This window comes from Tenrec ecaudatus, chromosome 1 (genome assembly GCF_050624435.1).
Source record: "Tenrec ecaudatus isolate mTenEca1 chromosome 1, mTenEca1.hap1, whole genome shotgun sequence".
NCBI lineage: Eukaryota > Metazoa > Chordata > Mammalia > Afrosoricida > Tenrecidae > Tenrec > Tenrec ecaudatus.
In genome coordinates, this window is record NC_134530.1 from 261,264,540 (window position 1) to 261,291,767 (window position 27,228).

General features: G+C 42.0%; 1 protein-coding gene across 2 annotated transcripts in view; it reads left to right on the forward strand.

The window, feature by feature from the left end:
* Nucleotides 1-23,925, forward strand: part of TTC13 (tetratricopeptide repeat domain 13) — a 108,201-nt gene extending 84,276 nt beyond the window's left edge. Inside the window, exons 18-23 of one of the 2 annotated variants that reach the window (XM_075531910.1) lie at nt 4,484-4,593; nt 13,781-13,916; nt 15,039-15,118; nt 17,820-17,898; nt 18,038-18,117; nt 23,038-23,925. In XM_075531910.1, the coding sequence (XP_075388025.1) occupies nt 4,484-4,593; nt 13,781-13,916; nt 15,039-15,118; nt 17,820-17,898; nt 18,038-18,117; nt 23,038-23,152 (600 nt within the window). In that variant the 3' untranslated portion in view covers nt 23,153-23,925. The remainder of the gene's footprint in view (nt 1-4,483; nt 4,594-13,780; nt 13,917-15,038; nt 15,119-17,819; nt 17,899-18,037; nt 18,118-23,037) is intronic. The other variant, XM_075531916.1, reaches the window with a different exon arrangement.
* Nucleotides 23,926-27,228: the final 3,303 nt, after the last annotated feature.

Consider the following 27,228-nt stretch of genomic DNA (forward strand, 5'->3'; position numbering starts at 1 on the left):
TGAAGGACAGTTTCAGGAAGGGAATAGTAAGTAGTCTTGGTTCACTGTTTGTGTGCTTGTTTTTCTTTGAGCACTTTAATAGATCACTCCACTTCCTTCTGGCCTTCAGTGTTTCTGAGGACAAATCAGTATTTAATCGTCTTTAGATCCTTTCTATGTGGCGGTTTCTGTGTCACTACGGTCAGGAATTTAAACTGTAAGAGCCTGACTGATGTGCATTGATGTAGATGTCTTTGGTTTCTCTTGCTTGGGTACCTTGACCTTATGGATTTGTAGATTCAAATCCCTCATTAGATTGGAGAATTTTTCTGTTATTATTTCTCCAACTATTCTTTTTGTCCTTTTCTCTCTCCCATCTCCTTTGAAATCCCCGTGATGTACACAGTAGGCTTCTTGTCGTTCTAAAATCCAGCGGTTCTCAACCTGTGGGTCACGAGCCCTTTGGGGGTTGAATGACCCTTTCACAGGGGTCGCACGATTCATAACAGTAGCAAAATTACAGTTATGAAGTAGCAACAAAATGATTTTGTGGTTGGGGTGGGGTCACCACACCATGAGGAACTGTATTGAAGGACCGCGGCCTTAGGAAGGCTGGGAACCACTGCCTTGATCCATGCTCAGACTGCTTGAGCCGCTGCTCCTACTGCGCTTCACCGTCTATTGCAGTCAGCCTCCTCGGCATAATTTCAATTCTCTTACCCTTCAACGTGCTTGATTAAATCTGTTGGTCTAACCTATTGCGTTTCTCATTTCAGTTACATTGTCTCCTTTTTTAGATCCTCATTTTTTTAGATCATTTTAGATCCTTTTTTTTTTAGCCCTTTATGTTTTCTCTTAGTTCTTTAGTTATCTTTTAACATTGTTATAGTCTTTATTTTTTACATTATTGGTCATTTCCAGATGTGCTTTTACACCTTTTGTCGTGCTCATTTGGATGAGACATTGTTATCGCTTTTCTTTGTGTGCCTTGTGATTATTTTGTTAGGGCCCTGAATTTCTAAGGTTAAACATACTCAGTTTTACCCAGTGTTTGATGGTTTCGCCCATACTATTTTCTGCTGGAGAAACTCTTAGATGGGCAGAGCCATGGGCCCTGCATATTGCGTTTCTCCATTTCTCTGATAGTTCCTTCTCCCTTCTGGGTTTAATTTGCATTTTAAAGTTCCAAATCTCACTTTTCAACTTTTAATCTCTCCCAAACACACCAGTGAACAAACACACTGTGGTCCATTTGCCCGCCAGCAAGAATTCCGACTCGGGCAATGTAGCATGTACTAATCAATCTGTCCTCCAGGGGGTGCAGTTCCCCCTCTCTCATTATTACTCCCTTCCCTACTCTGTTCTGCAATCACATTTCCATTGGAAAACCCACACCCATTGAGTCTCATTTCAGGCTGGGTGGTGCCCTCTGGTTTTGTCCAGAGTTTTCTTTGGTCTGTAGAGGCTACTTATTAGTCTGAGCTAGAATTCAGGGAAAGAGCACTAGCAGATTGTCCTCTGGTTCAGGAGGTATCGGTTGTGGCATGTCTCCAGAAGGACCTCTAAGAAAGGATCTTGTTGGTGTTTTGTAGTCTCAGTTTCCCTGTAGGAGTTAGGGGAGCAGTCTCCAGTTAAGTAGCTTGCCCCCTGACTCCATTGTAGGGAACCTCTGTGGGAGTTCAAGTCATTCTCCAGCTGGCAGTGACTGGTTGCGGGGAGTAGTCTGAATATGGACCCTTTGGGAGGTCTGCTTTGTTGCTAACAGCACCCAACCCATAGTGTACTGGCTATGAGTGTGCCTACTCCTAGCAAACGGCAATCTCAGTCAACAGTCTTCAGCAACCACCTTAGGGGGGTGCAGACAGAACCACACTCATCCCCAGGGAGGTCTGTTTGCTGGTTTCAGAGGCTTAAGCTATGAAGTACATGGGAAGCAGATCCAGTGCTAACTGTGGGGACTGACTCCACCACAGGAGCTTTCTGTTGCAGTTTCCACCAGACTGGGTGGGAGAAGGTGTGTCATGCTCTGGCCATATCTACAGGAAGGCTGACTTATTGCTATCAGAGCCTTCCCCAGTAGATGGTTGGTTCCAAGTGCAGGCTCCATTCAACACTTCTGCCTCAGTCAACAATCCTCAGTCCCCAATGGAAATGGCAGCCAACGAATCCTGACTGACCCTCAGGGAGATGTAAGTGTTGGATTCGGAGGCCAGAGCTGTGGACTCATAGGGAGTATGTACTGACATGGGAGCAGAGTCCGCTGCAGGACCCTTACATAACAATTCACACCAGGCTTACAGGTGAGTGTGGGTGGGGGAAGTGTTGTCCCACTCCACATGGATCTCCACGGAATCTGTCTTGTTGCTCTCCCTTCGGGTCAGGATGTTGTCTATGGGTGTAGCCTCCACGAAAGATGCCTGATTTCAGCACCCAGCAGCCTAAGTCAGCAGTCCTTTGTGTCTCCCAAAAGAGGGAGCAGACAGACCACAGCTGGTCCCTTGGGAGGGCTGCCCTGTTGGCTTAGGGGCCTGAGCTATGGAGTGTGCAGGGAGGTAAGTGAAGTCCTGAGTAGGAGGACAGTCTACTGAGTGGACTCCCTCTGGAGCAGTTCACAGTCAGCTTGAAACCAGTGGTGTCTGGGCATTTAGAGTATAAATGGACCCCCTTTTCCCCATGCTCTATCTGCTTGTTGGTTTTAGGGAAGAAGTATGGCACCCTGTCTTTGTATAGACAGCAGATGGCAACCTGTCTGGCTGGAGGAGGGGCAGAGACCATAGGAGAGGCTTTTTCCTACCCTTATGGGACTTGTTGATTCTTGCCCGTCTGCATTTCCCCACTGCTTTCCTGCACTTCATAGTTCCAGAGTCCCTCAAAGGCCAGCACTAGTTTCTTGTATTTTTTTATATTTGTGAGGGAGGTTTGGAACAATGGTTGTTTTTTTATGACAACATCTTCCCAGAATTTGGAAAGCCAACTTTCAATGCACTTTAGATTTCATAGAAAAGAATATGAGAAAATAATGTAAAGTTTAGAGTCATAAAGGACTGGGTTTAATTCTTACTCTGTCACTCAAGTTTGGTACTTAATCTCACCAACTTTAGTTCATCTGTTAAGAGCAAGTTCATACCCTATTTTACAAGGATGCTGTGTGAATTAAATGAAAATTGGCATATAGTCAGAGTCTAACGAAGTTTCTCCTTTTCCATACTGTGTATTCCTTATAAAAATCTTGTTCTTAGTGACAGATTCTCCTGTTTCATTTCCCACTGTTGTCTACCGGTGCTTGAGGCCCCAGTTCTCCTCCAGTTTCCCACCTGTGTTCTCTGGGCCCGCAGTGGACACCTAATCTGTCTTGCTTGTTTAAACTACCTTTCCCGCCATATGCTCGCATATGAAGCTATACCTATGCATACCTATGCTCGTCATATGAAGCAGGATTGCTTTTTACTTCATTGTCAGTGCTCTTAGTTCCAGTCCATTGATCCTAACAAAATGACAATAATAAATAACTGAATTTAGGGGCACTTTTGGGGGGCAGTGGACAGAGTGACTATTGGCATTTCAGTATTATTGCAGACGTTGTCAACAAAAAGTTGACATCTGATGTTTTTGAATTAAGTTTCAAAGATTAACCCTCAACAATATCCTGAAGTCTTCTTAAAACAAGTTGAGGTTAGCTATTAAACAATAGCTGCCTTGAGTCTTACACTCTTTTAAGAACTCTGTATTCGGGGTCAAATTAGAACAGCAACTCAGAAGATTCAATAGGAACCTTTGCGAGCAGTGAGTTCATGTTAATGCAGAGGACAATTTAGGAAAGGAGTCTGACAGGGATTGCACAGCTAAAAGGATGCAGTCGACCTTCACACAGAAACTGTTGAATTGGTGTGTGTGTATCCTTAGCAACGGGAACAAACACAAAAATGGACAGCTGGAGCTGCCTTCGTGCTCATTTTCCCTAAAGGCCATTCTTACGGCTCCTGTGCTCTCCCCTTGACATAGAGTGGTCTGCAGAGCCAGAGAGGAGGGGGCGTGTGTAAATGGAATTCTCCACTTGGTGAATATAATCCGAGGGACTTTTCAGAAAATTCCTACTAGGCCCAGAGTGCTTTGGAAGGAGCACTAACATGAACATAAGTTGTTTTTTAGTATATTGAGTACAGCTACTCCACTGATAATCAAGCTCGCTGTTTATAGAGAACGATGCACGGGAGGAAGGAGGATTAGAGCTGGTTGAAACGAGCAGAGCCCTTTGCTGAGTAGAAGGGCTGATGCCTTCTGTGCTGAGCCGCAGCCGGACTGCAGCAGGGCCCGGGGAGAGTGCCACAGTGGTTGCCAGCGTTGGCATGGGCACGGGGACAGGAAGGGAATCCTCAGTAACCAACTGCAGGCGACTTCTGCGATTCTCTTTCTACACATTCAGGTTGGAGCAGCACTACAAAAATGCAGAAGGGGGTTATGATTAACTAAAGACAAGTAACATCAATTTCTTCTTTCCTGAAAGCAGTTTAACACTAAAACAAAGGATGGGTTCACTGTCAACACAAAAGTCCCCAGCCTCAAAGATCCAGGGAAGGAATATGATGGCTTCACGATCACTATAACAGGAGACAAGTATGTATGCTTTGGCGGTGTGGGTGTGAAGTGGAAACTTACAGTCAGAAGTATGCATGTGCATGGCTCTACCAAAAACTATTATAGTTGTGTTGTCTTGTCTGTTATTCTCCTCTTATCGCTAGGTTCTGACATCCATTGCGATGGCTACCCAGAACTCACTGACATTACTCATGACTAACGGGTTGGTGACGGAAGTTAGTAATGCAAGGAAGTTGTAATCCAAGTCGGAAATGCTCAGTATACAGTTGTCCATCAGGACATGTTACAGAGATCTTTCAGCACTACTAAATGCACCAAAGCAAAGGCACTCAGCTCAAGCTCCTGTAGGTCAGCAGTCGCAGCTCCCCTAAGTGAGTGCATAGAGGCACCCCACTCCACAAGCCAGCCTCAAACCCCAAAGCATTCAGCTTCCCTTGCTCTGTGGGCAGGGAAATGCACCGCTCTGGCTCCTGGTTCTGCTGCTGCTGCTCCTCTGATGTCACAGGCATCTTCTGGATCCGGATGTTCATTGTGTAGGAATCTCAGGGTCCAAAGGACAGGCTCCACTCCTGGCTCTTGCTGGTAGTGTGATCCCCACCGCCTACTTCTCAGAGAGCTCGTTTAATACGCAGCAGGATGACATTCCAGTGAATCCTAATCACAGTTACTCACAGGTGAATCCTATCAGTGTCTTCCCCCACCTTTGTACCAGACCCGTGCAGGAAAAGATCATTGGGCAAGAGGCTTTGGCTAGAGAAGCCACAGTAGATAACCCACGGCCCCTGCAATAGTGGGTGTTCGCTCTTGTCCTGAAATAAAATGATCATGGTCCCGGGTTTGGCTACAACTGATATGCTTATGAACATTATACTATGGGTACCCATCTGGAGATCACTTTTCTGACTGTGCTGTATCTAATAGCTTTATGGATATTAAGCATATTATCTTAACAGTTTGTGTAAAGCATTCGTCTGTATTCAGGAAGTTTCAAAAGTCATTTACTAACAAAACAAAAATAAGATTTACAATGGCAAAGTGAAGCCCTTGTAAAGTTTTGTTTTTGTAATATAGGTTTACATGTATTACAAGAGTAAATGCAGTCATATTAGTAAACATTTGGAATATATAAATAAGCAAAGCGCTAGAGATTTTTTATCATTTTATTGGGAACTCTTACAGATGTTATAATATTTTAGATTTTTAATAAAAATCATTCTTTTTTTAAAAATGTGATTATGCTATATTGTTTGGTAACCTGATTTTTAAAGCCTTTCTGTTACTTCATCTTGAGCATTTTCCATGTCGTATTCTTGTAAGCATTTATAATCACTGCATAGTGTCCCACTCTATCGATATTCAAGAGGTTCCCTTACTTTTGTTGTTGTTGACCATTTTCTGGGGAGGAGGTGTCCTTTTTAAATGTTATAAATAGCACTATACTTTTATATACATCTGATATCCAAACCAAAAGCCCTAGTAGTACGATGCTTAAGCACTCAGCTTGCTCACTGACAAGTTGGTGATTTTCGCTTATCAACCACTCTGCAGGGAAAAGCTGTGGTGACCAGCTGTGGGGAAACCCTATGGGGCAGTTCTGCTCGATCCTCCCAGCTTGCTGTGGGGAAGCCTTCTCAATGGCCATGGGTTTGGGTTGGGATGTCACCGTGGTGCCTGCATATCCTTTGCATTTTAGACGACATTACCTTGAGCTCTCCTCTCCTCTCCTCCCCCTGCTCCTGCCCACTAGGCACCTGCATGTTCCGCAGATTCACAGCCTGTGGACCATCAGAGCCACGCCCAGTGATTTCTCCCCGTCTAATGGTGGGCAGGTGGCTTACATTCTTCTGGCTTCTCTGCCTTTAGGGCCCTGGCTTTTCTACATGCTTTTCTCTCTCAAACAAACAAACAAAAACCCTCTACTTCAGGTTCCATGTCAGAACTGATTCACACAGGCCCTCATTTCTATACACACATTTAACAGTTTTCAAATTTTCTTGCTTGTCCTTATTTTTGAAGTGTCTCCAGCCCAACCCACTTAATCAAAATACCTTCCCACAAAAAGTACTTTCCCCTGAAGAGGAGTGTCAGGTTGGCTGAAAACATTTGGTGAGCATTTCTCCTGCCACTGTCCATGTCCATGAGGTATACCTTCATGTGCAGCCCAGGTAGAAAAGAAGTACTTAATAAAATAGTATATAAAATTGGTTCCTCAGAAGGGTAGCCTCTTTCCCCTGGTGGCACAGTGCTTACACGCTGGGCTGCAATTCAGAGTCTACAGTTTGAAACTAGCAGCAGCTCCGCAGAAGAAACATTGGGCTTTTTACTCCCTCAAACAGTTACAATCTTGGAAACCCGCAGGGGGTTCCCTAGGAGCCCGTATTGACTCGATGGCAGTGAGTTTGGGCTTGGGGGTTTGTTTGTTTGTTTGTTTGTTTTCAACTATTCATACCTCCTTCCTTGTCCGTGCCCATGCTCTGGGCTTCATAACCTCTCAAAGTGACTCATAGTTGGTGTCCCTATCTGTTCTGTTGATCTACATGTCACCACCACATTAATGTTCCTAAAGGTCTCCAGTGGGCAGCTATCTTCCACTCAGAGCCCACCTTCCCTTTGTCTGGAGGCACCCAAGCCACTCCCTCTGCAGGCGCTCAAAGACTTCTTCCTATGACCTCAAACAGGATGTCCAGCGTACGCTGTGCGCCATTTTCCTAAAGGAGCCTGGTCTGTTCATCAGTCTGGATGGCTTCTTGTTCCATTTCTCCATCTCTGGGCTTCTGGTCATCCCATCCCATTAGAGCTCCATCTTCAGGCCATTTCTCTTGAGTCATGTTGTTGTGGGGTGAGCGCCAACAGGGCTCACATTGCCTGCTCACCATTGCCAGAAACCAAGTGGATTCAGAAGATTCTAAGTTTTATTTTCACATGCGTGGGAAAGGAGAAAGGGGGCATCCTCCCCCCAGCTGATCTCCCCATCCCCTTGTTCTCACAGACTACATATACAGGCTGAATCAAACAGTTCTTTCAGAAATGCACAAATCTTGGAATGACAGCTATAACCTAGGAAAACAGATCTTGTGTTACAGAGCTTCCATTCCTTAGAGACCTTAACTCTCAAGGACACAGACTTAGTATGCAATTCCTGGCCCTTAGTGAGAAGAGGAAGGGAGCCTGGACACTGTCACGGGATATTCTATGAGATAAGATAAGGGGCCTAGCTCAGGGTCACAGCTGTGGAGGACTTCTGGCTAAGTTACCTCTAAACAAAGAATATAATTCTCCTAACCACATTATGTTTCCATCATAAAATAATAGTTGCTTAACTCTTCAGGTCACTCTCTATCATCCCCCACTTTTCATAGTAATTTCTCGTATCTGTGAGATTTGTTGAGGGTGGAAATATTCGTGGTTGATGATCAGAAGGAACTCAGTAGGCACTGAATTTATGTGAGAACTTTGCAGTGGATCTTGCCCCTCATGGTCATAACCTTTGAAGTACTGGGGATTTGAGCTTGAATACAATTCTTCCCTCTGATTATGGGTTATACTATTAATAATCCTCTGACCACTGCAGGCTGATGTGCTTCTTTTGTGTGCATTTGGCTAACACTTCACTTAAGTGACTGCTTGTTTGGGGCCAAGCCTTAAGACCCCAGACACATTCTTTGTGATAGCTGGGCACCATCTGATTTTTTTTTTTAACACATTGCCATACACTTACATCTTCAGTGATCAATGCACAAGGGGTACCCCCATAAGAACAAATTGTTCTTCGGTTAAGGCTTAGACCAAGTGTAAGTTCAAGATCCATTCATACGTCTAAGGCATACATTACATATTCTTATGGTCCACTGTAAAGGCACCATTATCAGCTGGAGAAATAATGTAAATAAACCTCTATCGGACATTGGTATTTTTTTAAATCATTTTATTGGGGACTCGTACAATTCTTATCACAATCCATACATACATCCATTGTGTCAAGCACATATGTACATTTGTTGCCATCATCCTTCTCAAAACATTTGCCTTCTACTTGAGTCCTTAATATCGGCTACTCATTTTCCCCTCCCTCATCACTCCCCCTACCTCATGAACCCTTCATAATTCATAACTTATTATTTTGTCATATGTTACACTGTCTGACGTCTCCCCCCACCCTCTTCTCTGCTTTGGACATTGGTATTTTTTGTTGTTTTTTTTTAAAACATTTTATTAGGGGCTCATACAACTCATCACAATCCACACATATACATACATCAATTGTATAAAGCACATCCATACAGTCTTTGCCCTAATCACTCTCAAAGCATTTGCTCTCCACTTAAGCCCTCTGCATCAGGTCCTCTTTTTTTTTTCCCCTCCCTCCCCGCTCCCCCCTCCCTCATGAGCCCTTGATAATCCACAGATTGTTATTTTGTCATATCTTGCCCTATCCAGAGTCTCCCTCCCCCCCCACTTCTCTGCCGTCTATCTCCCAGGGAGGAGGTCACATGTGGATCCTTGTAATCAGTTCCCCCTTTCCAACCCACTCATCCTCTACTCTCCCAGCATCGCCCCTCACACCCCTGGTCCTGAAGGTATCGTCCACCCTGGATTCCCTGTACCTCCAGCTCCCATATGCACCAGTGTACAACCTCTGCCCTATCCAGTCCTGCAGGGTAGAATTCAGATCATGGTAGTTGAGGGGAGGAAGCATCCAGGATCTGGGGGAAAGCTGTGTTCTTCATCGGTACTACATCGCACCCTGACTGACCCATCTCCTCTTCTAAACCCCTCTATGAGGGGATCTCCAGTGGTCGACACTTGGGCCTCGGGTCTCCACTCTGCACTTCCCCTTTCATTCACTATGGTATATACACACACACACATATATATGTGTATATATATATATATATATATATATATATATATATATATTCTTTTTTTTTCATGATGCCTTATACCTGGTCCCTTTGGCACCTCGTGATCGCACACGCTGGTGTGCTTCTTCCATGTGGGTTTTATTGCTTCTGAACTAGATGGCTGCTTATTCACCTGCAAGCCTTTAAGACCCCAGATACTATCTCTTTCGATAGCCGGGCACCATCAGCTTTCTTCGCCACATTTGCTTATGCACCCGCTTGTCTTCAGCGATCATATCATGGAGGTGTGCAGCCAGTGATATGATTTTTTGTTCTTTGATGCCTGATAACTGATCCCTTCGGGACCTCGTGATCACACAGGCTGGTGTGTTCTTCCATGTGGACTTTGTTGCTTCTGAGCTAGATGGCCTCTTGTTTATCTTCAAGCCTTTAAGACCTCAGACGCTATCTCTTTTGATAGCCGGGCACCATCAACAAATCAAAAGTTCATCAGTAAGTGACAAAGCTTGGCATGGCCATGGCTGAGTCACAGTAAACATACTCACAAATGCATATTATAATTTTTGAGATAAATTAATGTAAACCAGACAAAGTCAACTAATAAAAGGAAACATCTCAAAATAATCACATCCAAACATTTCAGATACCACCAGCCTTCAGTTACCAAACTTTTAATGGTCTATTTTCAATCTTTTCCTCAACTTTACTTCCACTGACCAAATACACCTAATATGATCGCTTGCATTGGGCAATGGGGAGGCGGGTGAGGGGAGACGCCGGGGAGTGTAAGATAAGATATAATAATTATTTATAAACTATCAAGGGACCAGGGGTGGGATCGGGGAGGGAGGGGGACGGGGAAAAAAAGGGAAACCAAGCTGATTCCAGGAACCCAAGTGAAAGGTGAATTATGAGAATGACGAGTGCAACGAATGTATAAGGGTGCTTTGCTCAATTGATGTTTGTACAGACTGTGATAAGAGCCTTATGAGCCCCAATAAAAAGATTTTTAAAAAATGATAGAAGAAAAAAAAAGAACATACAATCAACCAGGCAATAATTTGCAGTGATTCACAACTTTTCTTTATTCCAAGAATATTTTTCTTTATTCTAAGAATAATTTACTCAGTGCCACAGAGGTTTCAAATCTCTTTCTTGCCTCTTGTTTGAAACAAACTTTTCTATCACTCACTTTCTTCGGTTTATTACTTACCGACAAGTCCGAGTTTGCCGTCTTTCACATTCTGACGCAACCGGACCTTCCGTTCTAAGACTGCTTTCTTTTTCCTTCTCAAGTAAACAAAATACAAAAACTTACCTTCTGTCTCTTCTCCAGCCCCTCCGCTCAGGTTAAATTATGTTCCCTCAGTGGGTTTTCGCCTTAAATGTTACACTTTACTAATAGAGTGTGATATACACATTTCAAAGGAAGGCAGACAAACTAACCCGAAAGGGCACTAATCAAAAGGCAAATTCCATGGAATCGATAGGCAAGCAGATAGCTCCAAAAGAATCAGACCAGCAATCACCCATGCTGTACTTGCAGACACTCATAAGACGCATGCCCCACATTCACAGTAGTTTAACTGTCTTCCTGTAAGTGTTAATGACCTCATGGGAGGAATGGTTTCAAGTTGTCCCTTTGCTGGATCCTCAGCTCTTTCTGAGACACCATGCGGTCTGGTAAATCTAACCCACCCCCCTCCTAGAAATCAGATCATTCAAAGAATGAGTTATATTTCTAGACTAGCAGTAAACCCTTTATCTTTATGGCCTAAAACAATTCTTCATAATTAAACTTTCACTAAGACAGCTACAGTTTTCATGATATTTAACAGTGAGTTTTTTTTTTAAACAATGAGTTCTTGTAGGCTGCTTATAATCATGCTTTACAGTTAGAAAAAAATGAACTTACTATTTAGAAGATATTTACATGTATACATATGTAACTATATTTATTAACTGTATGACCTTAATCACAGCAAATATTTTTAATTCATAAATAATTTAAAGTTATTTAATGTGCACTGCTGAAATGTGCTTCACTTGATTTTAACTTTTTCTCTTCTATCCCAGTTCAGTTCCTAAGATTCCCCCCAATGTTTACATTTTAGCATACACTTGGTTACTAAGTTGACACTAACTCAGAGGGACAGCTGTGATGTAGCAAAAATTGCTGCGTGGTTTCTGAGGTTATGAAATAGAAATGTAGTTGATCTTTCCCTTCTCCCTGCCCCTCGCCCTTATTTTTCTTAACCAAGAAAGTGAGATGAGCCTGCACTGTCTGCAAGAGAAAGGCCCTAGTTCACTGGGGCCTTACACAAAGGCCCCTTATCGAGAAGCAGGGGAGCTAGTCTTTCAGTCACTCAACTTGAGACTTTAGAAGAGATATCTTTCTAAACGAGTTATGCTACAGTTGGATGGCACAAGGCTAGCTGGTCAGATGAAATAAATCTGTTCCAAAACAGATGGCTAATATTAAACTAGCCCATAGGTAAAAGGTCTCTCACATGGCACCGCCATGAAAGAACTGACAGCCCTAGAGCCATCAGCCCCCAGAAGAAAGGTTCCTCTACCATAGCAGGAGATTGGCCCACCAACAAACTAGAATTACAAACTTATTTCAGTATCAGATTGACAGAGACAGATGAGATCTCCCAGATTCAGCCCAACAGAGCAGACATGCAGAGATCTCTTAAACAGATTGCCAGTGGCACAGAGATCGCCTAGCTTCAATCTTCCAGTGGAGACAGATTTGGGGCCTTTACAGATACAAAAGTGTGCTTACCGGACACAAAGAATACACTTACTCAGAAGGGTGGCCAAACCAGAGGCTGAGAATCCTGAATCCTGGATGAAGGCAACTGAGAGATGGAGGAGCAGCAGCATGAAGAGAGCCCTCAGGGTTAAGGGCCTTGGTGAAAGAGAGATTTCAGGGCTCCTGTCCCTGGCCTCCCTAATCTGGGTAATGTGCAGGAGCCTCCCAACCAGCAGGGAAATGTTCCCTAAAGGGGGTTTCTCAGCTTACCAGAAGGTTCCTGCAATTATCCCTTTGTGGTCGCCAAGATGCTGTAGGGTGGGCACCAAGAGGGCCCACATTGCCCGGTCACCATTGTTAAATTACAGATACCAGGTGGATTCAAAGATTTTAAGTTTTACTTTCACATGCATTGGAAAGGAGAGGAGAGATGGGGACAGGGAATCCTTCCCCCAAATGCTGATTCTTCCCCTCCCTCTGTTCTCACAATTGTGTGTGTGTGTGCACTTGTGTATTAGCCGAGTTGTTCAGCACAGTTTTAATGTCGTTTTTGTGGTAAAATTAAGTGCCTCGGCTGATATTGTCGGCGTATACTCGAGTATATATGGTTGTGTGTGTGTGTACACACGCACAGGTTGAGTGAACCAGTTCTTTGAGACAGACACAAATCTTGGAATGACAGGTACAAGCTAGGGAAACAGAGTCTTGTTTTAACAAGGATCTTGTGTTACAGAGCTTCCATTACTTAGGGACCCTGAATCTCAAGGAAACAGACCTGATATTGCTGCTCTTGGCCCTTAGTGAAGGGAGGGAGGAAACTCAGACACTACCATAGGATACTCTGTAAGACAAGAGAGAGGGGTTTAGCACCAGGTTACCTCTGTGGAGGATTTCTAGCTAAGTTACATCTAAACAAAGAATATAATTCTCCAATCTCCATTATTTTTCCATCATAAAATAATAGTTGGATTGACTCTTCAGGTCACTCCCTATCAATATCCTGGTTTTTATTTCGTGTCTTCAAATGTAGATCTAGTTGCTCCTACATTTGGGCTCCGGATGAGCTATGTGATGGAGCTACATGTGGCCTTGTAAGAACCTATGGCCTTGCTACTCCCCCTCCAGAGCAGCAAGTGTGGTGTGCTTTCCCCAAAGCATCTAAGGATTTACATCTTCCAGCTACGTAGCCTGCAGCAGAAACTTAATTTTAAAATGTACTCCCTGAACTTCCTCATAGCATAGTTCTTGATCCTCATTTTCAATCATAATGGAATAGCTGTTTGATGAAATATTTGCTAGTCATTTACATACATTTTTATTAAGTATATTTATTTTCCTTGTAGTAGCTTAAGCGCATATAAAATATGCATATGGTTGGAATAAGCAGGATAGCAATTAACCTTTAGCTTTTATATAAATAGTTGCATACTTAGGAAGCATGCCTTCCTGCCTGCATTTAAAAATGCAGGATAGACTCTTAGATCTGTTTCTCTTGTGCTTTCTCTCTTTTTTTTTTTTTTGGCTGTCTTTGTGTGACTCTGGATTGTATAATGTGTGCCTTTTACACTCGTTCTTGTATTTTTAGAGTTGGTAATATACTATTTTCTGTGGAAACACAAACCACAGAAGAAAGAACACAATTATATCATGCTGAAATAGATGCACTTTATAAAGACCTGACAGCAAAAGGAAAGGTATTAATTCTGTCGTCAGAATTTGGGGTAAGTCTTTGTTTACTTCTATTTTATCTTCTCTTCCTGTGATTCTTGGGTAGAATTCTTAAGATTCCTGTTCTTTCATTATAGTAGAACATACCTGATACCAGTTTTATTTGACCTATAAATATTTCTCTTTTAATATTTTCATTAAAAAAATTTAGTAACCATAGTACTTGGGGGAAATGGCAAATGTATATAGTTGGAACCTACTATGTGACTATATATTATCATAAGTTTGCTATACAGTATCATAAGTTTGGTCTTCAAGATTTTAATGAAAAACGGTTAATACTTAATGAACATAGTCTATATTTCCCCCCTTATATTCTGTTTTTTTCCTATCACTGTGGTGGTTACTTATGTTTATAATGAGTTTTTTTATTTCAATTTTATGATACAGTTTATTTGGCAGGGAAACGAGGTTGAGGTTTTCTGTCCTTTGCACCTGACGGCCACTTCCTAGGCCGAGCGTCCCTCCACGGTCGCCTGCCCTGGCGAGAGTCAGAGGCTCCTTGAGCAAGCTCTCTGGCATGCTCGCCTGTGTGTCGCTCGTCTGCCACGGTGCCCGCAGTGTGTTAGACACGCTGAATAGGTGCCTGGGCCCTTCAGAAGGTCCCCTCGCTTCTTTGACTGGAATCCTTTTGTACATTTAGCTAAGCATCAGGCATTTTATGGACATAATTTACCATATTGATCACTAACTCTCAGGATGGGGTGGAGGTTTACTAGATCCTTGTGGGGTTAGGAGTGTATGTAGATTGGGGAAGCTTATTTGGTATTAATAAGTATTTTATTCATATTACAATATATATATTGACGTGTCAAATGTCATTAAAAGAGGCAGATTTTTATGTTTATCAGAAAATGTCAAAGTTTTGTTGTTGTTGTTGTTCTTTTGTAAGCTGGGGAAATTCTGCTCTAAATTGGTCCGTGAGTTTTCATTGGGGAAAAAAATGATACAAAAAATAAAGAATATTCAAGAATGTAAAAAGTCAGGTCTTATATAGAGGAGGAACAAAACAATCTTTTTCCTGCTATAAATGATTAGCTAGATATCTAATCACCCATAGAAAGATAGTTTATAGTCCACTCTTTAAGTTAATGGGTATGTTTCCTTTTTCCTAGGAGGCTGATGCTGTTTGTAACTTAATCTTATCCTTAGTTTATTACTTTTATAATTTAATGCCACTCTCGCGAGGATCCAGGTAACTGATGCTCTATAATTATAAACATTTTTTTAAATGTAACTCAAGATCAAATTATTTTGTGCTGTGAATGTTTTGTTTAAACCGTTTTTAAAGTGGAAGGTATTTTTAATGAATTGGGAATTTCATTTTCTAGATAATGAGTCAGAATCAACTTGACAGCAATGAATTTGGTTTTGGAATCTGGATTTTGCTACATTTCAGTCCCCAGAGATCGCTGATGTTGTCTCTGGTCTTTAGATTTGCACAGGGTATCACTCTGGCAGTGGGATCAGGACTTCCCACACACCCTCAGGGGCAGAAAATATAATGGGTACTCTATGTCCCAGGGATCATGAGGAGTTAAAATTTTAATTTGTTTATTTATTTACTTATGCTTTTTCTGCCTCTTTTGGATATGATGCCAAAATATGCAAAGTATTCCCAAGGAATTCCCTCCTTTATGCTTAATATCCTTAGATTCGAATGATAAACACTCGTTCTAATTTGGTATTCTTAACTCTGCTGAAGCAAGCCTTGGTGGCGTAACACTAGGCACTTGACTTCTAATGGAAAATGCCAGAAATGTGAACCCACCAGTGGCTCTGCGGATGAAAGGAGCTGACAGTCTGCTTCCATCAAGATGACAGCCATATTCTCTGTATGGTTGCTGCATCTCTTCTGTAACTGTGACTAGTCTAAAATAAAACGCCACGTAAAAAGTTGAGGGGAAAAAGCAAAATTGCAGCCTTAGAAGTCTGGTGCGGCACTTCTGCGCTGTCCTCTGGGGTCGCTGTGCTCAGAATGCAGCTGCCACAGGTCTAATAAGCTAGGGATCTGTTGATTCACGCATGCATTGTACTTGGTGTATTTTAATATTTTATCTTTGCTAAGTCCTTATTGTCCACCCTTGGGGCTTAATTGTTATATTCCATTGGTTCATCATTCCCATTCCTTCATTTTTCTTTAAGTTTAAAGAAGTTCTGCTTCCTTGTTTGTATTTATCAGGTGTTTTGTTTGTTTTTAAATGCCATTAAAACAAGAGATGTGTTATCAGGGGTTTTTTGTTGTGGTGGTTGTTGTTAATTCTCTTTTCCCTGCACCATATGCAATGTTTCATTTCAATGGTATTTTACTTTTGCCAGCACACATTCAAACTTAAGATGATTTGGCTAAAAATATATACTTGAATATCTTTACTTTTAATTAATGAATGCATTAGAAAGTAAGACTCCTAAATGTGGTAACAAAGTGTTAGAATAATATTGAGTCATTGAAAGAAAACAGGAACGTACATATTGTACAATCAGCTTAATGATGATTAGCTGTGTTCACCGAGTATGCGTTATGTATAAGGCCTATCTCTGAAACAAACCCATTGCCATTGAGCTACTTCCCCTCTCCACACACTAGTTCTGTTGGCTCACAGGTTGTATGTGAAGCAAATACAACTCCACTCATCTTTAACCCTTTCCCTCCATCTCCCATCTATTCACTGTTCACTCCCTAAACCATGTGGATTGTGTCTCCTCCTTATCCTTAAGCTCAGGCCTTGTCTCCTGCAGTAATCTTTCTAGCCTGCCTCCGTGCAGCAGGCTTCTTTCCTTCGCCTCTCTGTGCAACACCAAGTCACCCATTAGACCTGATCACAGCCTCAGCAAACTGCCTCCAGCATGGGTCCAAACTCAAGGCATTGCAGCTAGTGCCAGCCCTGGTTTATTTCACAGCCTAATCGCGCCCGGTTTCACCTGTTCTTTTCTGACCCATTGGAATGTTTCATGGTTCTGGTTCCACTCTTCCCTAGCCTTCCCTCTCTGTTTGCATACCTTTATGTCAGTACACCTGCTCTTTCTTCTGTTCAGCCCATGCCTTTGTCCTCTTGTCCTTCCTTTACCCCATCCTTTAAATGGGTCTCTCATCCCTAAGCACTGGGCGGCCTTCCCAGGAGAGCCATCCCGGTACCGACGTGCACTTTTCTGGTGCCCGGGAGCTTTCGGCAGCATTCCCTGAGCCCCAAGCTGCCCGGCTGCTGGGACTCCCGCTCAGAATGCCAGAGGCTTGTCCTACTGCTCACTGCTTCTTGAGTGCTGCCCACGCACCATCCACCGGTGCATGATAGACCATTCAGATAGAGAATGAGCTCTTGCATGTAGAGGACACTTAGAGGGCATCGGTTTCAGATCAGTGTGTTAGTGCAGCCTGAGATTATTTGAAAAGTATGTTGCACCCATATATTTTGAAGCCAAATCTCATGTTAAAAATAAAATGGGTACATTTTTGTAACTTATTATTTCACTAGAATAGAAAGCCCCTGTGGAAAGAAAACTTAATAGAAAAAAACATTTTTTTTCTCAAAGAAAATGTGTTTCGGTCAGTTATCCTTAGTACATTAATTTATTTTCTTTTTAATCATTTTATTGGGGGCTTGTACAACTCTTATAACAATCCAAACATCCATCCATTGTGTCAAGCACATTTGTACATTTGTTGCCATCATCATTCTCAAAACATATGCTTTCTACTTGAACCCTTGGTATCAGTTCCTCATTTTCCCCTCCCTCCCTACCCCCCAATAAATATTTTAAGGCCAATATAGGTACTGTTATTTTAATACTCAATGAATTATTAATTAAGCCTTCTTCAGGATGGAAAATACATAGTAAGCTTTATGCATATTAGCTATAGAATAGGAATGATTAATAATTGTTCTTTATTTCAACAGTGTAATAGCTTATTCTGTGATAGTGGGAGCATTGATGGCAAGTGGAAAAGAAGTAGCAGGAAAAATTCCCAAAGGGAAGGTATGCTGGAGTTGAAGTGGGCTAGGGGTTGTATGTGAAATCTTAGTCTGTGGACTTTTATTTGGAATGGTTTGAGCAGATGTCAAACTGAGATTTTCTCCTCCATATTTAATCACATTTCTGAATCTCTCTTTTTCAGTTAGTTGACTTTGAAGCAATGACAGCCCCAGGTTCAGAAGCCTTTAGCAAAATAGCAAAAAGCTGGATGAACTTGAAAAGGTAACTACTTGATCGGGGTAGGCAAAAGTGCATTATGGGATTCTTCGAGTACCCTACAACCCAGATGGGGGGTGAGAGGGGGGTGCCATGGTTGTAGGTCCCTACGGGCTGGGCCATCCCACCAAGCTGCTTGACAGCATGCAGATGGCCATTGTGACGGATTGTGCCGTTGTCATGGCAGCTGGCGCACTCTTCTACACCCTTCTCCGTCTCAGAATCAGAATGCCGGGTCAGGAGCCGGTGGGTGCCGTCTGGGAAACAGAGTGGGCACGTTGGGCACTCACGGACTTCGGGATGGGCATCCGATGCTAACCCATATGGCGGCTGCCTTCTCTCATCAGTCATAGTCATAGACTATAATAAAGCAAAACCTTTGAGTAATCAGAAATTGAAAAGTGTATTATAAGTGAAGAGGAGGAAAAAATACCTTCTATGACACTTTGGAAAGTTGGCACAATGATTAAACACTTGGCTGCTCACTGACAAATCCACAGTTTGCTCCTAGCCGGTGGCTCCAGAACGAGTGGTCTAGGGAATTCTATGGGGCAGGTCTACTCTTGTCACACGGGTCCCTGTGAGTCAGAGTCAAGTTGGTAGCCAACAACAACATTACTTTTTGGAGAAATATGAAAACTTGAATTCTTGTTATCTTTAATAATAATTATTATGCATTCAGGTTAATTCACTCATTCACAGTTAAAATGTTTGCTGTCATGTCGGATCATTTAAAGAGTGTTTAAATACAGAATGAGTGAAAAATAAGGGAAGTTATTTGTGAAACAAAGTGGTGACTGTCTTATTGTCATTTCTAATTAGTCATTTAGCTCAGCTGGTTTACTTTCTTGCCCAAGCTCTTAGACTCAGTCTTAAGAGGGAACACGTTTTAAACTGACTCTGAGTAGTAACACTTAGCTATATGAGCTCTTTTGGTTTTTGTTGTTTACTTCTTTCTAGATTTGCCTAAGGTGGCACCATATTGTAAATCAGTCAGGAAATATATGCAAGTTCATGAATCTTCACTGACAAGGGGTCAGTGCTGACTCATGGTGACCCAGTAGACAGAGCAGAGCTGCCTCTGTGGATTTGTTAGACTGTAACTGCTTCCCCCCACCCCAAAACCATTTTATTGGGAGTTAGTACAGTTAACAGATCATTCCATAGTTCAATTACATCAAGCAATATTGTACAGTTGCTACCACAGTCAGTTTTCAGAGATTCTTTTCCTCCCTGAGCTCCTTGACATCAGCTTCCTTTTAGCGCCCCTTCTTCCCCCATACACACATACCACACGCCTGTACCACACCACCCCCCGCCCCCAGAAACCTTTGCTGTCTCTATAGGTTCGTCAGTCATGGGTTTCATATACTGAAAAACAGAAAACGTAACAAAAATTCAAAGGGGTGATTCCCGCCCACCCCTCGCCCCGGTGACATGGCACATCTGAGATAAATCCCAGTATGAGCCAACAAAAAAAAAAAAACCCAGAATGTTGAAAACCCGATCAAGCCTAACACGCATCAGAGGAGGGATCAACTGAGAAGATTTTAACTGTTAAAGTCGGGTTTATCATTTTGACTTGCTATACTCATCTCTCGGATGCACTCCGTCTCCTCCCGTCCCTCACTGATGGAGAGAGGGCGATCACTGGAGGCCTCTTTCCTGTGCAGTTCCCATAGATGTATCTGGGCTCCACTCTCATCCATAGCCTGCTGCAAAGTGGATTCTCACAGTTTAGCCCCTGATACTTAGGATCACATGATTTATTTTATTCCCACCTTCAACTTTGGATTAGATGATGTACAATCCTTCAGTCGCTGATGCTGGTGTGTTTCTTCCATGGGGACTTAGTTGACATCTCACCTAGGTGGCTGCATGTTTGGAGACAAGCCTTTAAAGCCCCAGCCTGGCTATCTGGTAGGCAGACACCATCTAATTTATTCACCACATTGTGAATAGAAAGCTCTGTCTTTCTCACTTGGAGGGGCTGTTGGTTTTGAACTGCTGACTTTGCAGATCACAACCTAATGCCACCCCATTGAATACTAGCTGGTAATTACTCTCGACTTACTGTGGGATGAGCCCATAGATGCTATGATATGTCCTACCTCTTATTTATAGAAATATGGAGCGGAATTATGTAAATTTGAGCTGGAACATAAATTTACAGTTCTTTTAATATTATTAAATAGCCACAAAAAGGAAAACTACCAGACTCACTATTGTCGATTTGGTTGCTGCATGCATCTACCTTGTATGAGCGGAGCTGCCCCACACGGTGTCCAAGGCTGCAATCTTCATGAACGCAGACCCTCCCATCTTCTCCCTCCGAGCAGCAGTGGTTTAGAATCACCAGCGTTTTGGTTAGTTGCCACCGTGGTGCCTCAGTAAATAACAATCAAGCCTGGTTATTTTTCCTTATTTACCCTTGCTCCGATTCTGAGGATGTTTTGCACTGTAGCTACCTGCAAGGGGCCCTGTGGTACATTGTTAAGTTCTTGGGTCGCAACCAAAGATTGGGCTTTAAATCCACTCATTGCTCAGTGGGAGGAAGGTGTGGCAATTTGCTTCTGTGAAAATTTGCAGCCTTGAAAACCCTGTGGGGCAGTTCTCCTCTGTCCTGTAGGGTCACTCAGAGCCAGAATTGATCTGACAGCAATAGGTTTGGTTTTGGGTAACCACAGCAGCTTTGCCTTTCAAATCTATATGACATAGTAGCCACCCTTACACTATCAATCAGGGTTCTCCAGAGAAACAATCCATAATCCATAGTTATGTATATATTCAATAGTGTGTGTATGTATACATACATACACACATGCACACACATAGATACACACGAGGGTACATCATAAAAGCATCGCTATAAAATCATAGAATGTTTATTAAGCAAAAACGTTACAGTTTTTTCAGTGTCTTCCATCAAGGGCTTCTGACGGCATCTTCATCTAACCCGTCCCTGAAGAATCCCACACTGATTGGTACCACATCAAAATGGCAGTTTTCACATCACTGATGGACTCAAATTGTCGTCCTTTTCAATGTTTTTTTGAGTTTGGGGAACAAAAATATCTGAAGAGGCAGATCAGGGTGGATAGGTAAAGTTTCCCAACAAAATTCTTCTAGGACAGCCCTTGTTGCCCTCAAAGAATGAGCAGGTGCATTTTCTTGATGGAATAATACATAACTTTTCGACACAACTTTCCTACCCCCCGCTTTTTTTTTAACCAGTGTTGCTTTCTGTTTGTTTTTAACGCCCCTACAATTGAATTGTTCGGTGTTCTTTGAGTATTGTATCAAGATTATCACTTTGGAATTCCAGAAACCAATAACCATAATATTCTGAGCTCTCTGCCGTGAATTTAAGTGCCCCAACAGATCATTTTTATTAGATTTTGTTTTGGAAGGTACCTTAACATGACTAAGACAAAGGTATTATGAAGAGAACTTGTTTGAAACCATAAACAGATCACAGAGGCATGTTTAAACGTGTTTTGTTTCCAATATACCCATGTGTGGGTGGACTAGTAGCAATATTTCTTGACTTACTCCTGTATGTGCATGTGTACATGTGTGAGATAGAATATGGATATATAATCTCTTCCCTTAGCCATATTTAATCTCTAAATAAACACAATAATAAAGTTATACTTCTTTCTATGACAGATTGGTTGATTAGTTTTAAGGCATTAGTTCGTTCACATGATTATGAAGTTGGCAAATCCAAAATTTATAGGGAAGGATCTAGCAGGATAGAAAAGGAAGGGAGAGTTGATATTTCAGCCTTTTGTCTGAAATCTGTATCACAATCCAGCAGGCTGGAAATTCAGGCAGGATTTCCGTGGTAGACACTAAAAGCAGAATTTTTTCTTCTCTTGGAAACATAATTCTACTTTGAGGCCTTCAACTGTTTGGGTGAGACCCACGAACATTGTCAAAGGAATCTTTACTTAAAATCAACTGATAATCGATATGAATGCATTCATAGTAACATCTACATGGAACAGTTGGGGCCATAGACTAGCCAAGTGTATACCTAAAATTAACCCTCACACTTGGTAACATGTGTTTGGTTAAAACTGAGGAGCTCATGTCTGTGGCCTACTGTTTCTCATTTTATAAAAGTGTTACTTTTCCAACAATTAAAAAAAAATAATACCACTATCTTACATTATGTAGCTAACATTTCTTAAAGTACTTGACACATTATCTCATTCAATCCATATGGTAACTCGGAGTGGTAAAAATGTTCTATTTTTAATAATCATGGAAACAGGAGTTAAGAAAAATAACTAAGGAGTAAATCTGGAACCCAAAACATGTATCTTCTAGTTCAAAGTCAAATGTGTTATATACTACACACCAGAGACACGTGGCATACAGCTACTCTATAAATCAGAGAACTTCATTTTCCTTCCCAGGTCAATCCACTCACTGCCATCAAGTCAATCCCGTTTCATGGAACCCTATAGGACAGGATAGAACTGCCCCTGTGGGTTGCCAAGACCAGCTGTTTATGGGAATAGAAAGCCACATCTTTCTTAAGGGGAGTGGCTGGTGGATTTGAACTGCTGATACTGTGGTTAGCAGCCCAATGCTTAATCTACTTCGCCAGACCGGTTCAAACCCCAGGAAGATCATAATTTTTTGTTTTCACCATTCATTGTTATCAAGTCAGCTCGAACTTATATAACAGAATGAAATATTTCCTTGTCTTGTACCATGATGTGCCAATTCTTATTGCTCCAGAAGGGTTTTGTTCACTTTATAACTCTCTTCCCTACTGTTCTAATACTATTTGGCATGTCATATATGTGGAATTTGAAAACGAATATAGTAATAGGAATAAATACAAAGCTTGCCTATTTTGGGAAATTGTGTTCATTTTCCTAACTTTTCTGTGTTTTTGTTTTTCCTTTTCAGTATTTCTCCATCTTACAAGATTCTACCATCAGTATCAGAGACATTTCCAACGTTAAGATCAATGATTGAGGTGCTAAATACAGACTCTTCTCCACGTTGTCTTAAGAAATTCTAGTTAATCTGTAATATTTATACAAGTAAAGGGCCGGGACCTCTTGCTTCATAAGTTATTTTTTAAAAACATGGAACTATATAGAAATTAGGTCCTTTATTACTTTTGATACCAATTTTTGATAGGAATTGAATACTTGAAATCATTCTCCCTACTTTTCTGAACCATGACAAGAATCATGAAGAGAATTTTCAGGGGCAAAGAGAGCTGTGCGTGTGGGAGGAAGGTAAACATTGGCCAGGGGCCTGTGGTTTTCCACTTGCAAACGTCACTTGACTACTTCCTTGAAGCAGAAAAAAGTTTACTTCAAAGACCAAAAAAAAAAGACCAAAAAATAATTAAAATGAACAGAACCAACAACAAAACAGGAGTGTTCTCATTCCTTTAAAAATGTTGGGGGTGGGGTGGGGGTTGTCTTCACAGATGTTCCCTTTGTGTATTTTGTGAGACGTTTTCATTTTGGGTTTTTGTTTTTTTCCCTCAACTCGTAATCTTCATTTACATTTCAGTTGATGTGAAAAGATTTGGTGGTATGTCACATAGAACTTGAACAGCAAGGAATACATGTTTTATGTGACACAGACGGTATCTGCCAATGACCAAACACTGAATCATTGAGCAGTGTGTTCTTTCTTTGTAGGCAGAAAAAGGGAAAAAAAAAAAAGAGTGATTTCTTTAAGTCACCAGTTTGACACTGGATTAGATATGGTTTTATTTTGTGAACTAGTTTCACTCTCAGGTATAAGGACATTCAGAAAACTATTGTTTTTATTTTTGTTTTTTTCAGAAAGAGTAATATAACAATGAATGAGTAAAACCAGTTCATTAAAATGCTGTGATTTCTAAATCATTTTCATTCTTCGTCCCTTGTTTTTATAAAGCAGTTACACTGTTCACTATGGTGTAGTTCCTTCAAAGTTTTGTAGGAGAACAGCAGATTGGTGCTGCCTAAGAGCCTGTGCTCACCGCAGTTTAAAAGGTGCTGGGTGTCTGGAAGTGTTGGTAAAATGTGGGTAAAGATGGTATGACATCACAAGATTGGGAGAGAATCACCATCTGCATCAACCCAAGACAGATTCCTATGAGGTAGCGCTCATACATGCCCCCTCCTCGCTAACATTTTTACCAACTATAACACCAGCCATTTCTCCCACGGCACTCTTAACCTCTGCTGGGTTCAAGAATTCTTTGCGGTGGACACACACAACTCACAGACCATACTCATGTTAACGGGGTTTATTAGGGAAGTTAACAGTCTACAATTCTGAATTGTGAACAACTTAGGATACAATTCTGTGATTGAGGCAGCTTCTAGATCAGCAGTTCTCAACCTGTGGGTTGCGACCCCTCTGGAGTTCAAAGGGCGCTTTTACAGGGGTGGCCTGATTCATCACAGTAGCAGAATGACAGTGATGAAGTAGCAATGAAAATAATGTTATGGTTGGGGTCGGGTCACCACAGCATGAGGAACTGTATGAAAGGTCCTAGGCGTTAGGAAAGTTGAGAACCACTGTTCTAGACCATCCCTGCAGACAGGCCTTTCTCTCAGCACTCAGGCTCTTTGAGCTGACCTTTGCCCCACTCAGACGATTACAAAGCTCTTTTATTGTTGTTGTTATTGTTAGGGGCCATGGGGTAAGTTTTGACTCAGTGAGCTACTGTTCAGTAACACAGAACACTGTCTGGCTTGAGCCCATTGTTGCAGCCACTGTGTCTATCCCCCTTGCCCGGGTTCTTACTCTTTTCCACTGCCCATTTACTTTACCAAGTATGATTTTTTTTTTCAGGGAGGGAGTGGTCTCTCCTGATAACATGTCTGAAGTACATGACGCAAAGTTTCATCATCCTGGCTTCCCCAGAGCATTCTGGCTGTACTTCTTCCAAGACAGATTTGTTTGTTCTTTTGGCAGGCCATGGTACTTTCAATATTCTTTATCAGCACCTTAATTCAAATGCATCAATTCTTCTTTGGTCTTCCTCATTCGATATTTAGCTTTCCCATGCATATGAAGTCATTGTGTATACCACGGCTTAGGTCAGACACACTGTCTATCTCACTGCCATCGAGTTGATGCCAGTTCAAAGCCACCCTATAGGACAGGGCAGAATTGTCCTTTTGAGTTTCCGAGACTGTAACTCTTTACAGGAGTAGGAAAAGCCCCATCTTTCTCTTGCAGAATGGCTGCTGGTTTCAAACTGCCAGCCTTATGCCTGCAGCCCAGTGCATATCCATCCCCAAAGGACATACTCTACTTTGGGCTCCTCCTCTTGGTGGTGGCGAGGTTCCCCCTGTCCACAGTGATATGGCTCATTTTAAACCTATCAGGGTGCCCAAATGGAACAGTTGCTTTGTTAGGGTTTCCTGCCCTTTATTTTCATGGTTCTACCCCCGCAAGGGTCTCATACCCCTTATTTGAATTAGTATCAAGCTATCCAATCCCCTTGGTGGGCCACAAGCACTTTATTTAAATAATCCCAACCAATCAATATGTGGGACAAAAAGACTGGCTCAAAGGGCCACGTTGAGAATTTCACCTTAGGGAAACATGGTATATTTAATCAATTCCTAGCGTTTATTGGCCTTACCTTGGGCAAGCACTATTCTGGCCACTGACAGGTGCTTCACTACAACCACAAAGAGGTGGTTAATGTTTTCTTCTCATTCAGGGAACCATTTCATTTATATACTATATCTATGTATATAAATAGATATATGTTACATGTTCATTTATATACTATATCTAGATCCCCCCAGATCAATATATTAACCAGTCATTTCTCCTGAGACTGTGAACAAATGTCTTTATTTCCATTTTACAGGTGGGATTCTTGAGGCCCTGGGAAGTCACTGACTAGACAAGGTCACCTAACTGTTTAAGAAACAGTGCTGGGATTCTAAGCCAGTCCTCTCTGATACCATGGCCAACCTACCTGCACAACCCTGGCCCTGGGGAATCAAGGATTACATCCTTAGACTTTTCTCAAGACATCACAAATAGGAGACACTTTATCTGCAAACTCTTCGTGTATTTGTTCTGTTTTGATGTTTCGACCAAACACTTGCATTTGAAGACTAACATCGTAGAGGAGCAGACCACCCTGCTGCACTGCAGAACCAAGATGAGAAGAGCATAGGTTACACATAGTGTAAATGAATATGTAGTTAAACATCTCCCTCGTTTTATTATTTTTAAATTATGAGGGGGTACCAAGAAGAAATCCGGAATCCACCCCCTCCCCAGCTATGTATTTTTTTTTTTTTTTTTACAATACAGCCTTGTTTCCTTCAAACTACCCTCCCTTACACTTAACACATTAGTTAAATATGTGATGCCATTCTTGGAAACATTTTTCAAACTCATCTGTTTGGATGGCTGACAGCACCTCCCTCATTTTTTTTCTTCACCTCTTCTACATCATCAAATCGCTGTCCTTTCATGTTCCTGTTCATTCACAGAAAGAAGTCACACAGAGGAAAGTCGGGTGAGTAAGGTGCATGGGTCAAGAGAGGCGTGCTGTCTGTTTTTTGGGGGGTTGTCAAAAAGTGACGCACTGAGATGACTGCGTGAGCAGGTGCAGTATTGTGATTACAAAACCCTCAGTCCCCATCTACCACGAATTGAACATTTTTGGCCACACGCTGTTAAACAGCCTTTTCAGAATCTCTAAATAGAAAGCTTAATTAACAGTCTGGCCTAGTGGAACACACTCCAAATGCACTACAAGTCGACATTTTCATCCATTTGGGAAGTTGACGGACATCCAGAGCAAGGTTTGTCATCAATCATCAGTTCACCTTTTTGGGAAGGAAACCACTCGTACACTTGAGTGTTTCCCATAGTGCTGTCCTTGTAAACTGTGTTCAACACCAGTTCCTGTGGCATTTTTTCTAAGCAGGAAACAAAATTTCACAGCCGCCGCATGCTGTTCTCTTAAATTGCCATCACAAACAACGAGGTTCAAGTGAAACTGCTTTTACAACAAAAATTCACTGGCCAGAGAGGACCTTCCCAGGCAACACCACTGGGTGCACTGAGGGGGGTTGCTCAGTGCTTGCCTAGCAGGGAAAATGCGTACTA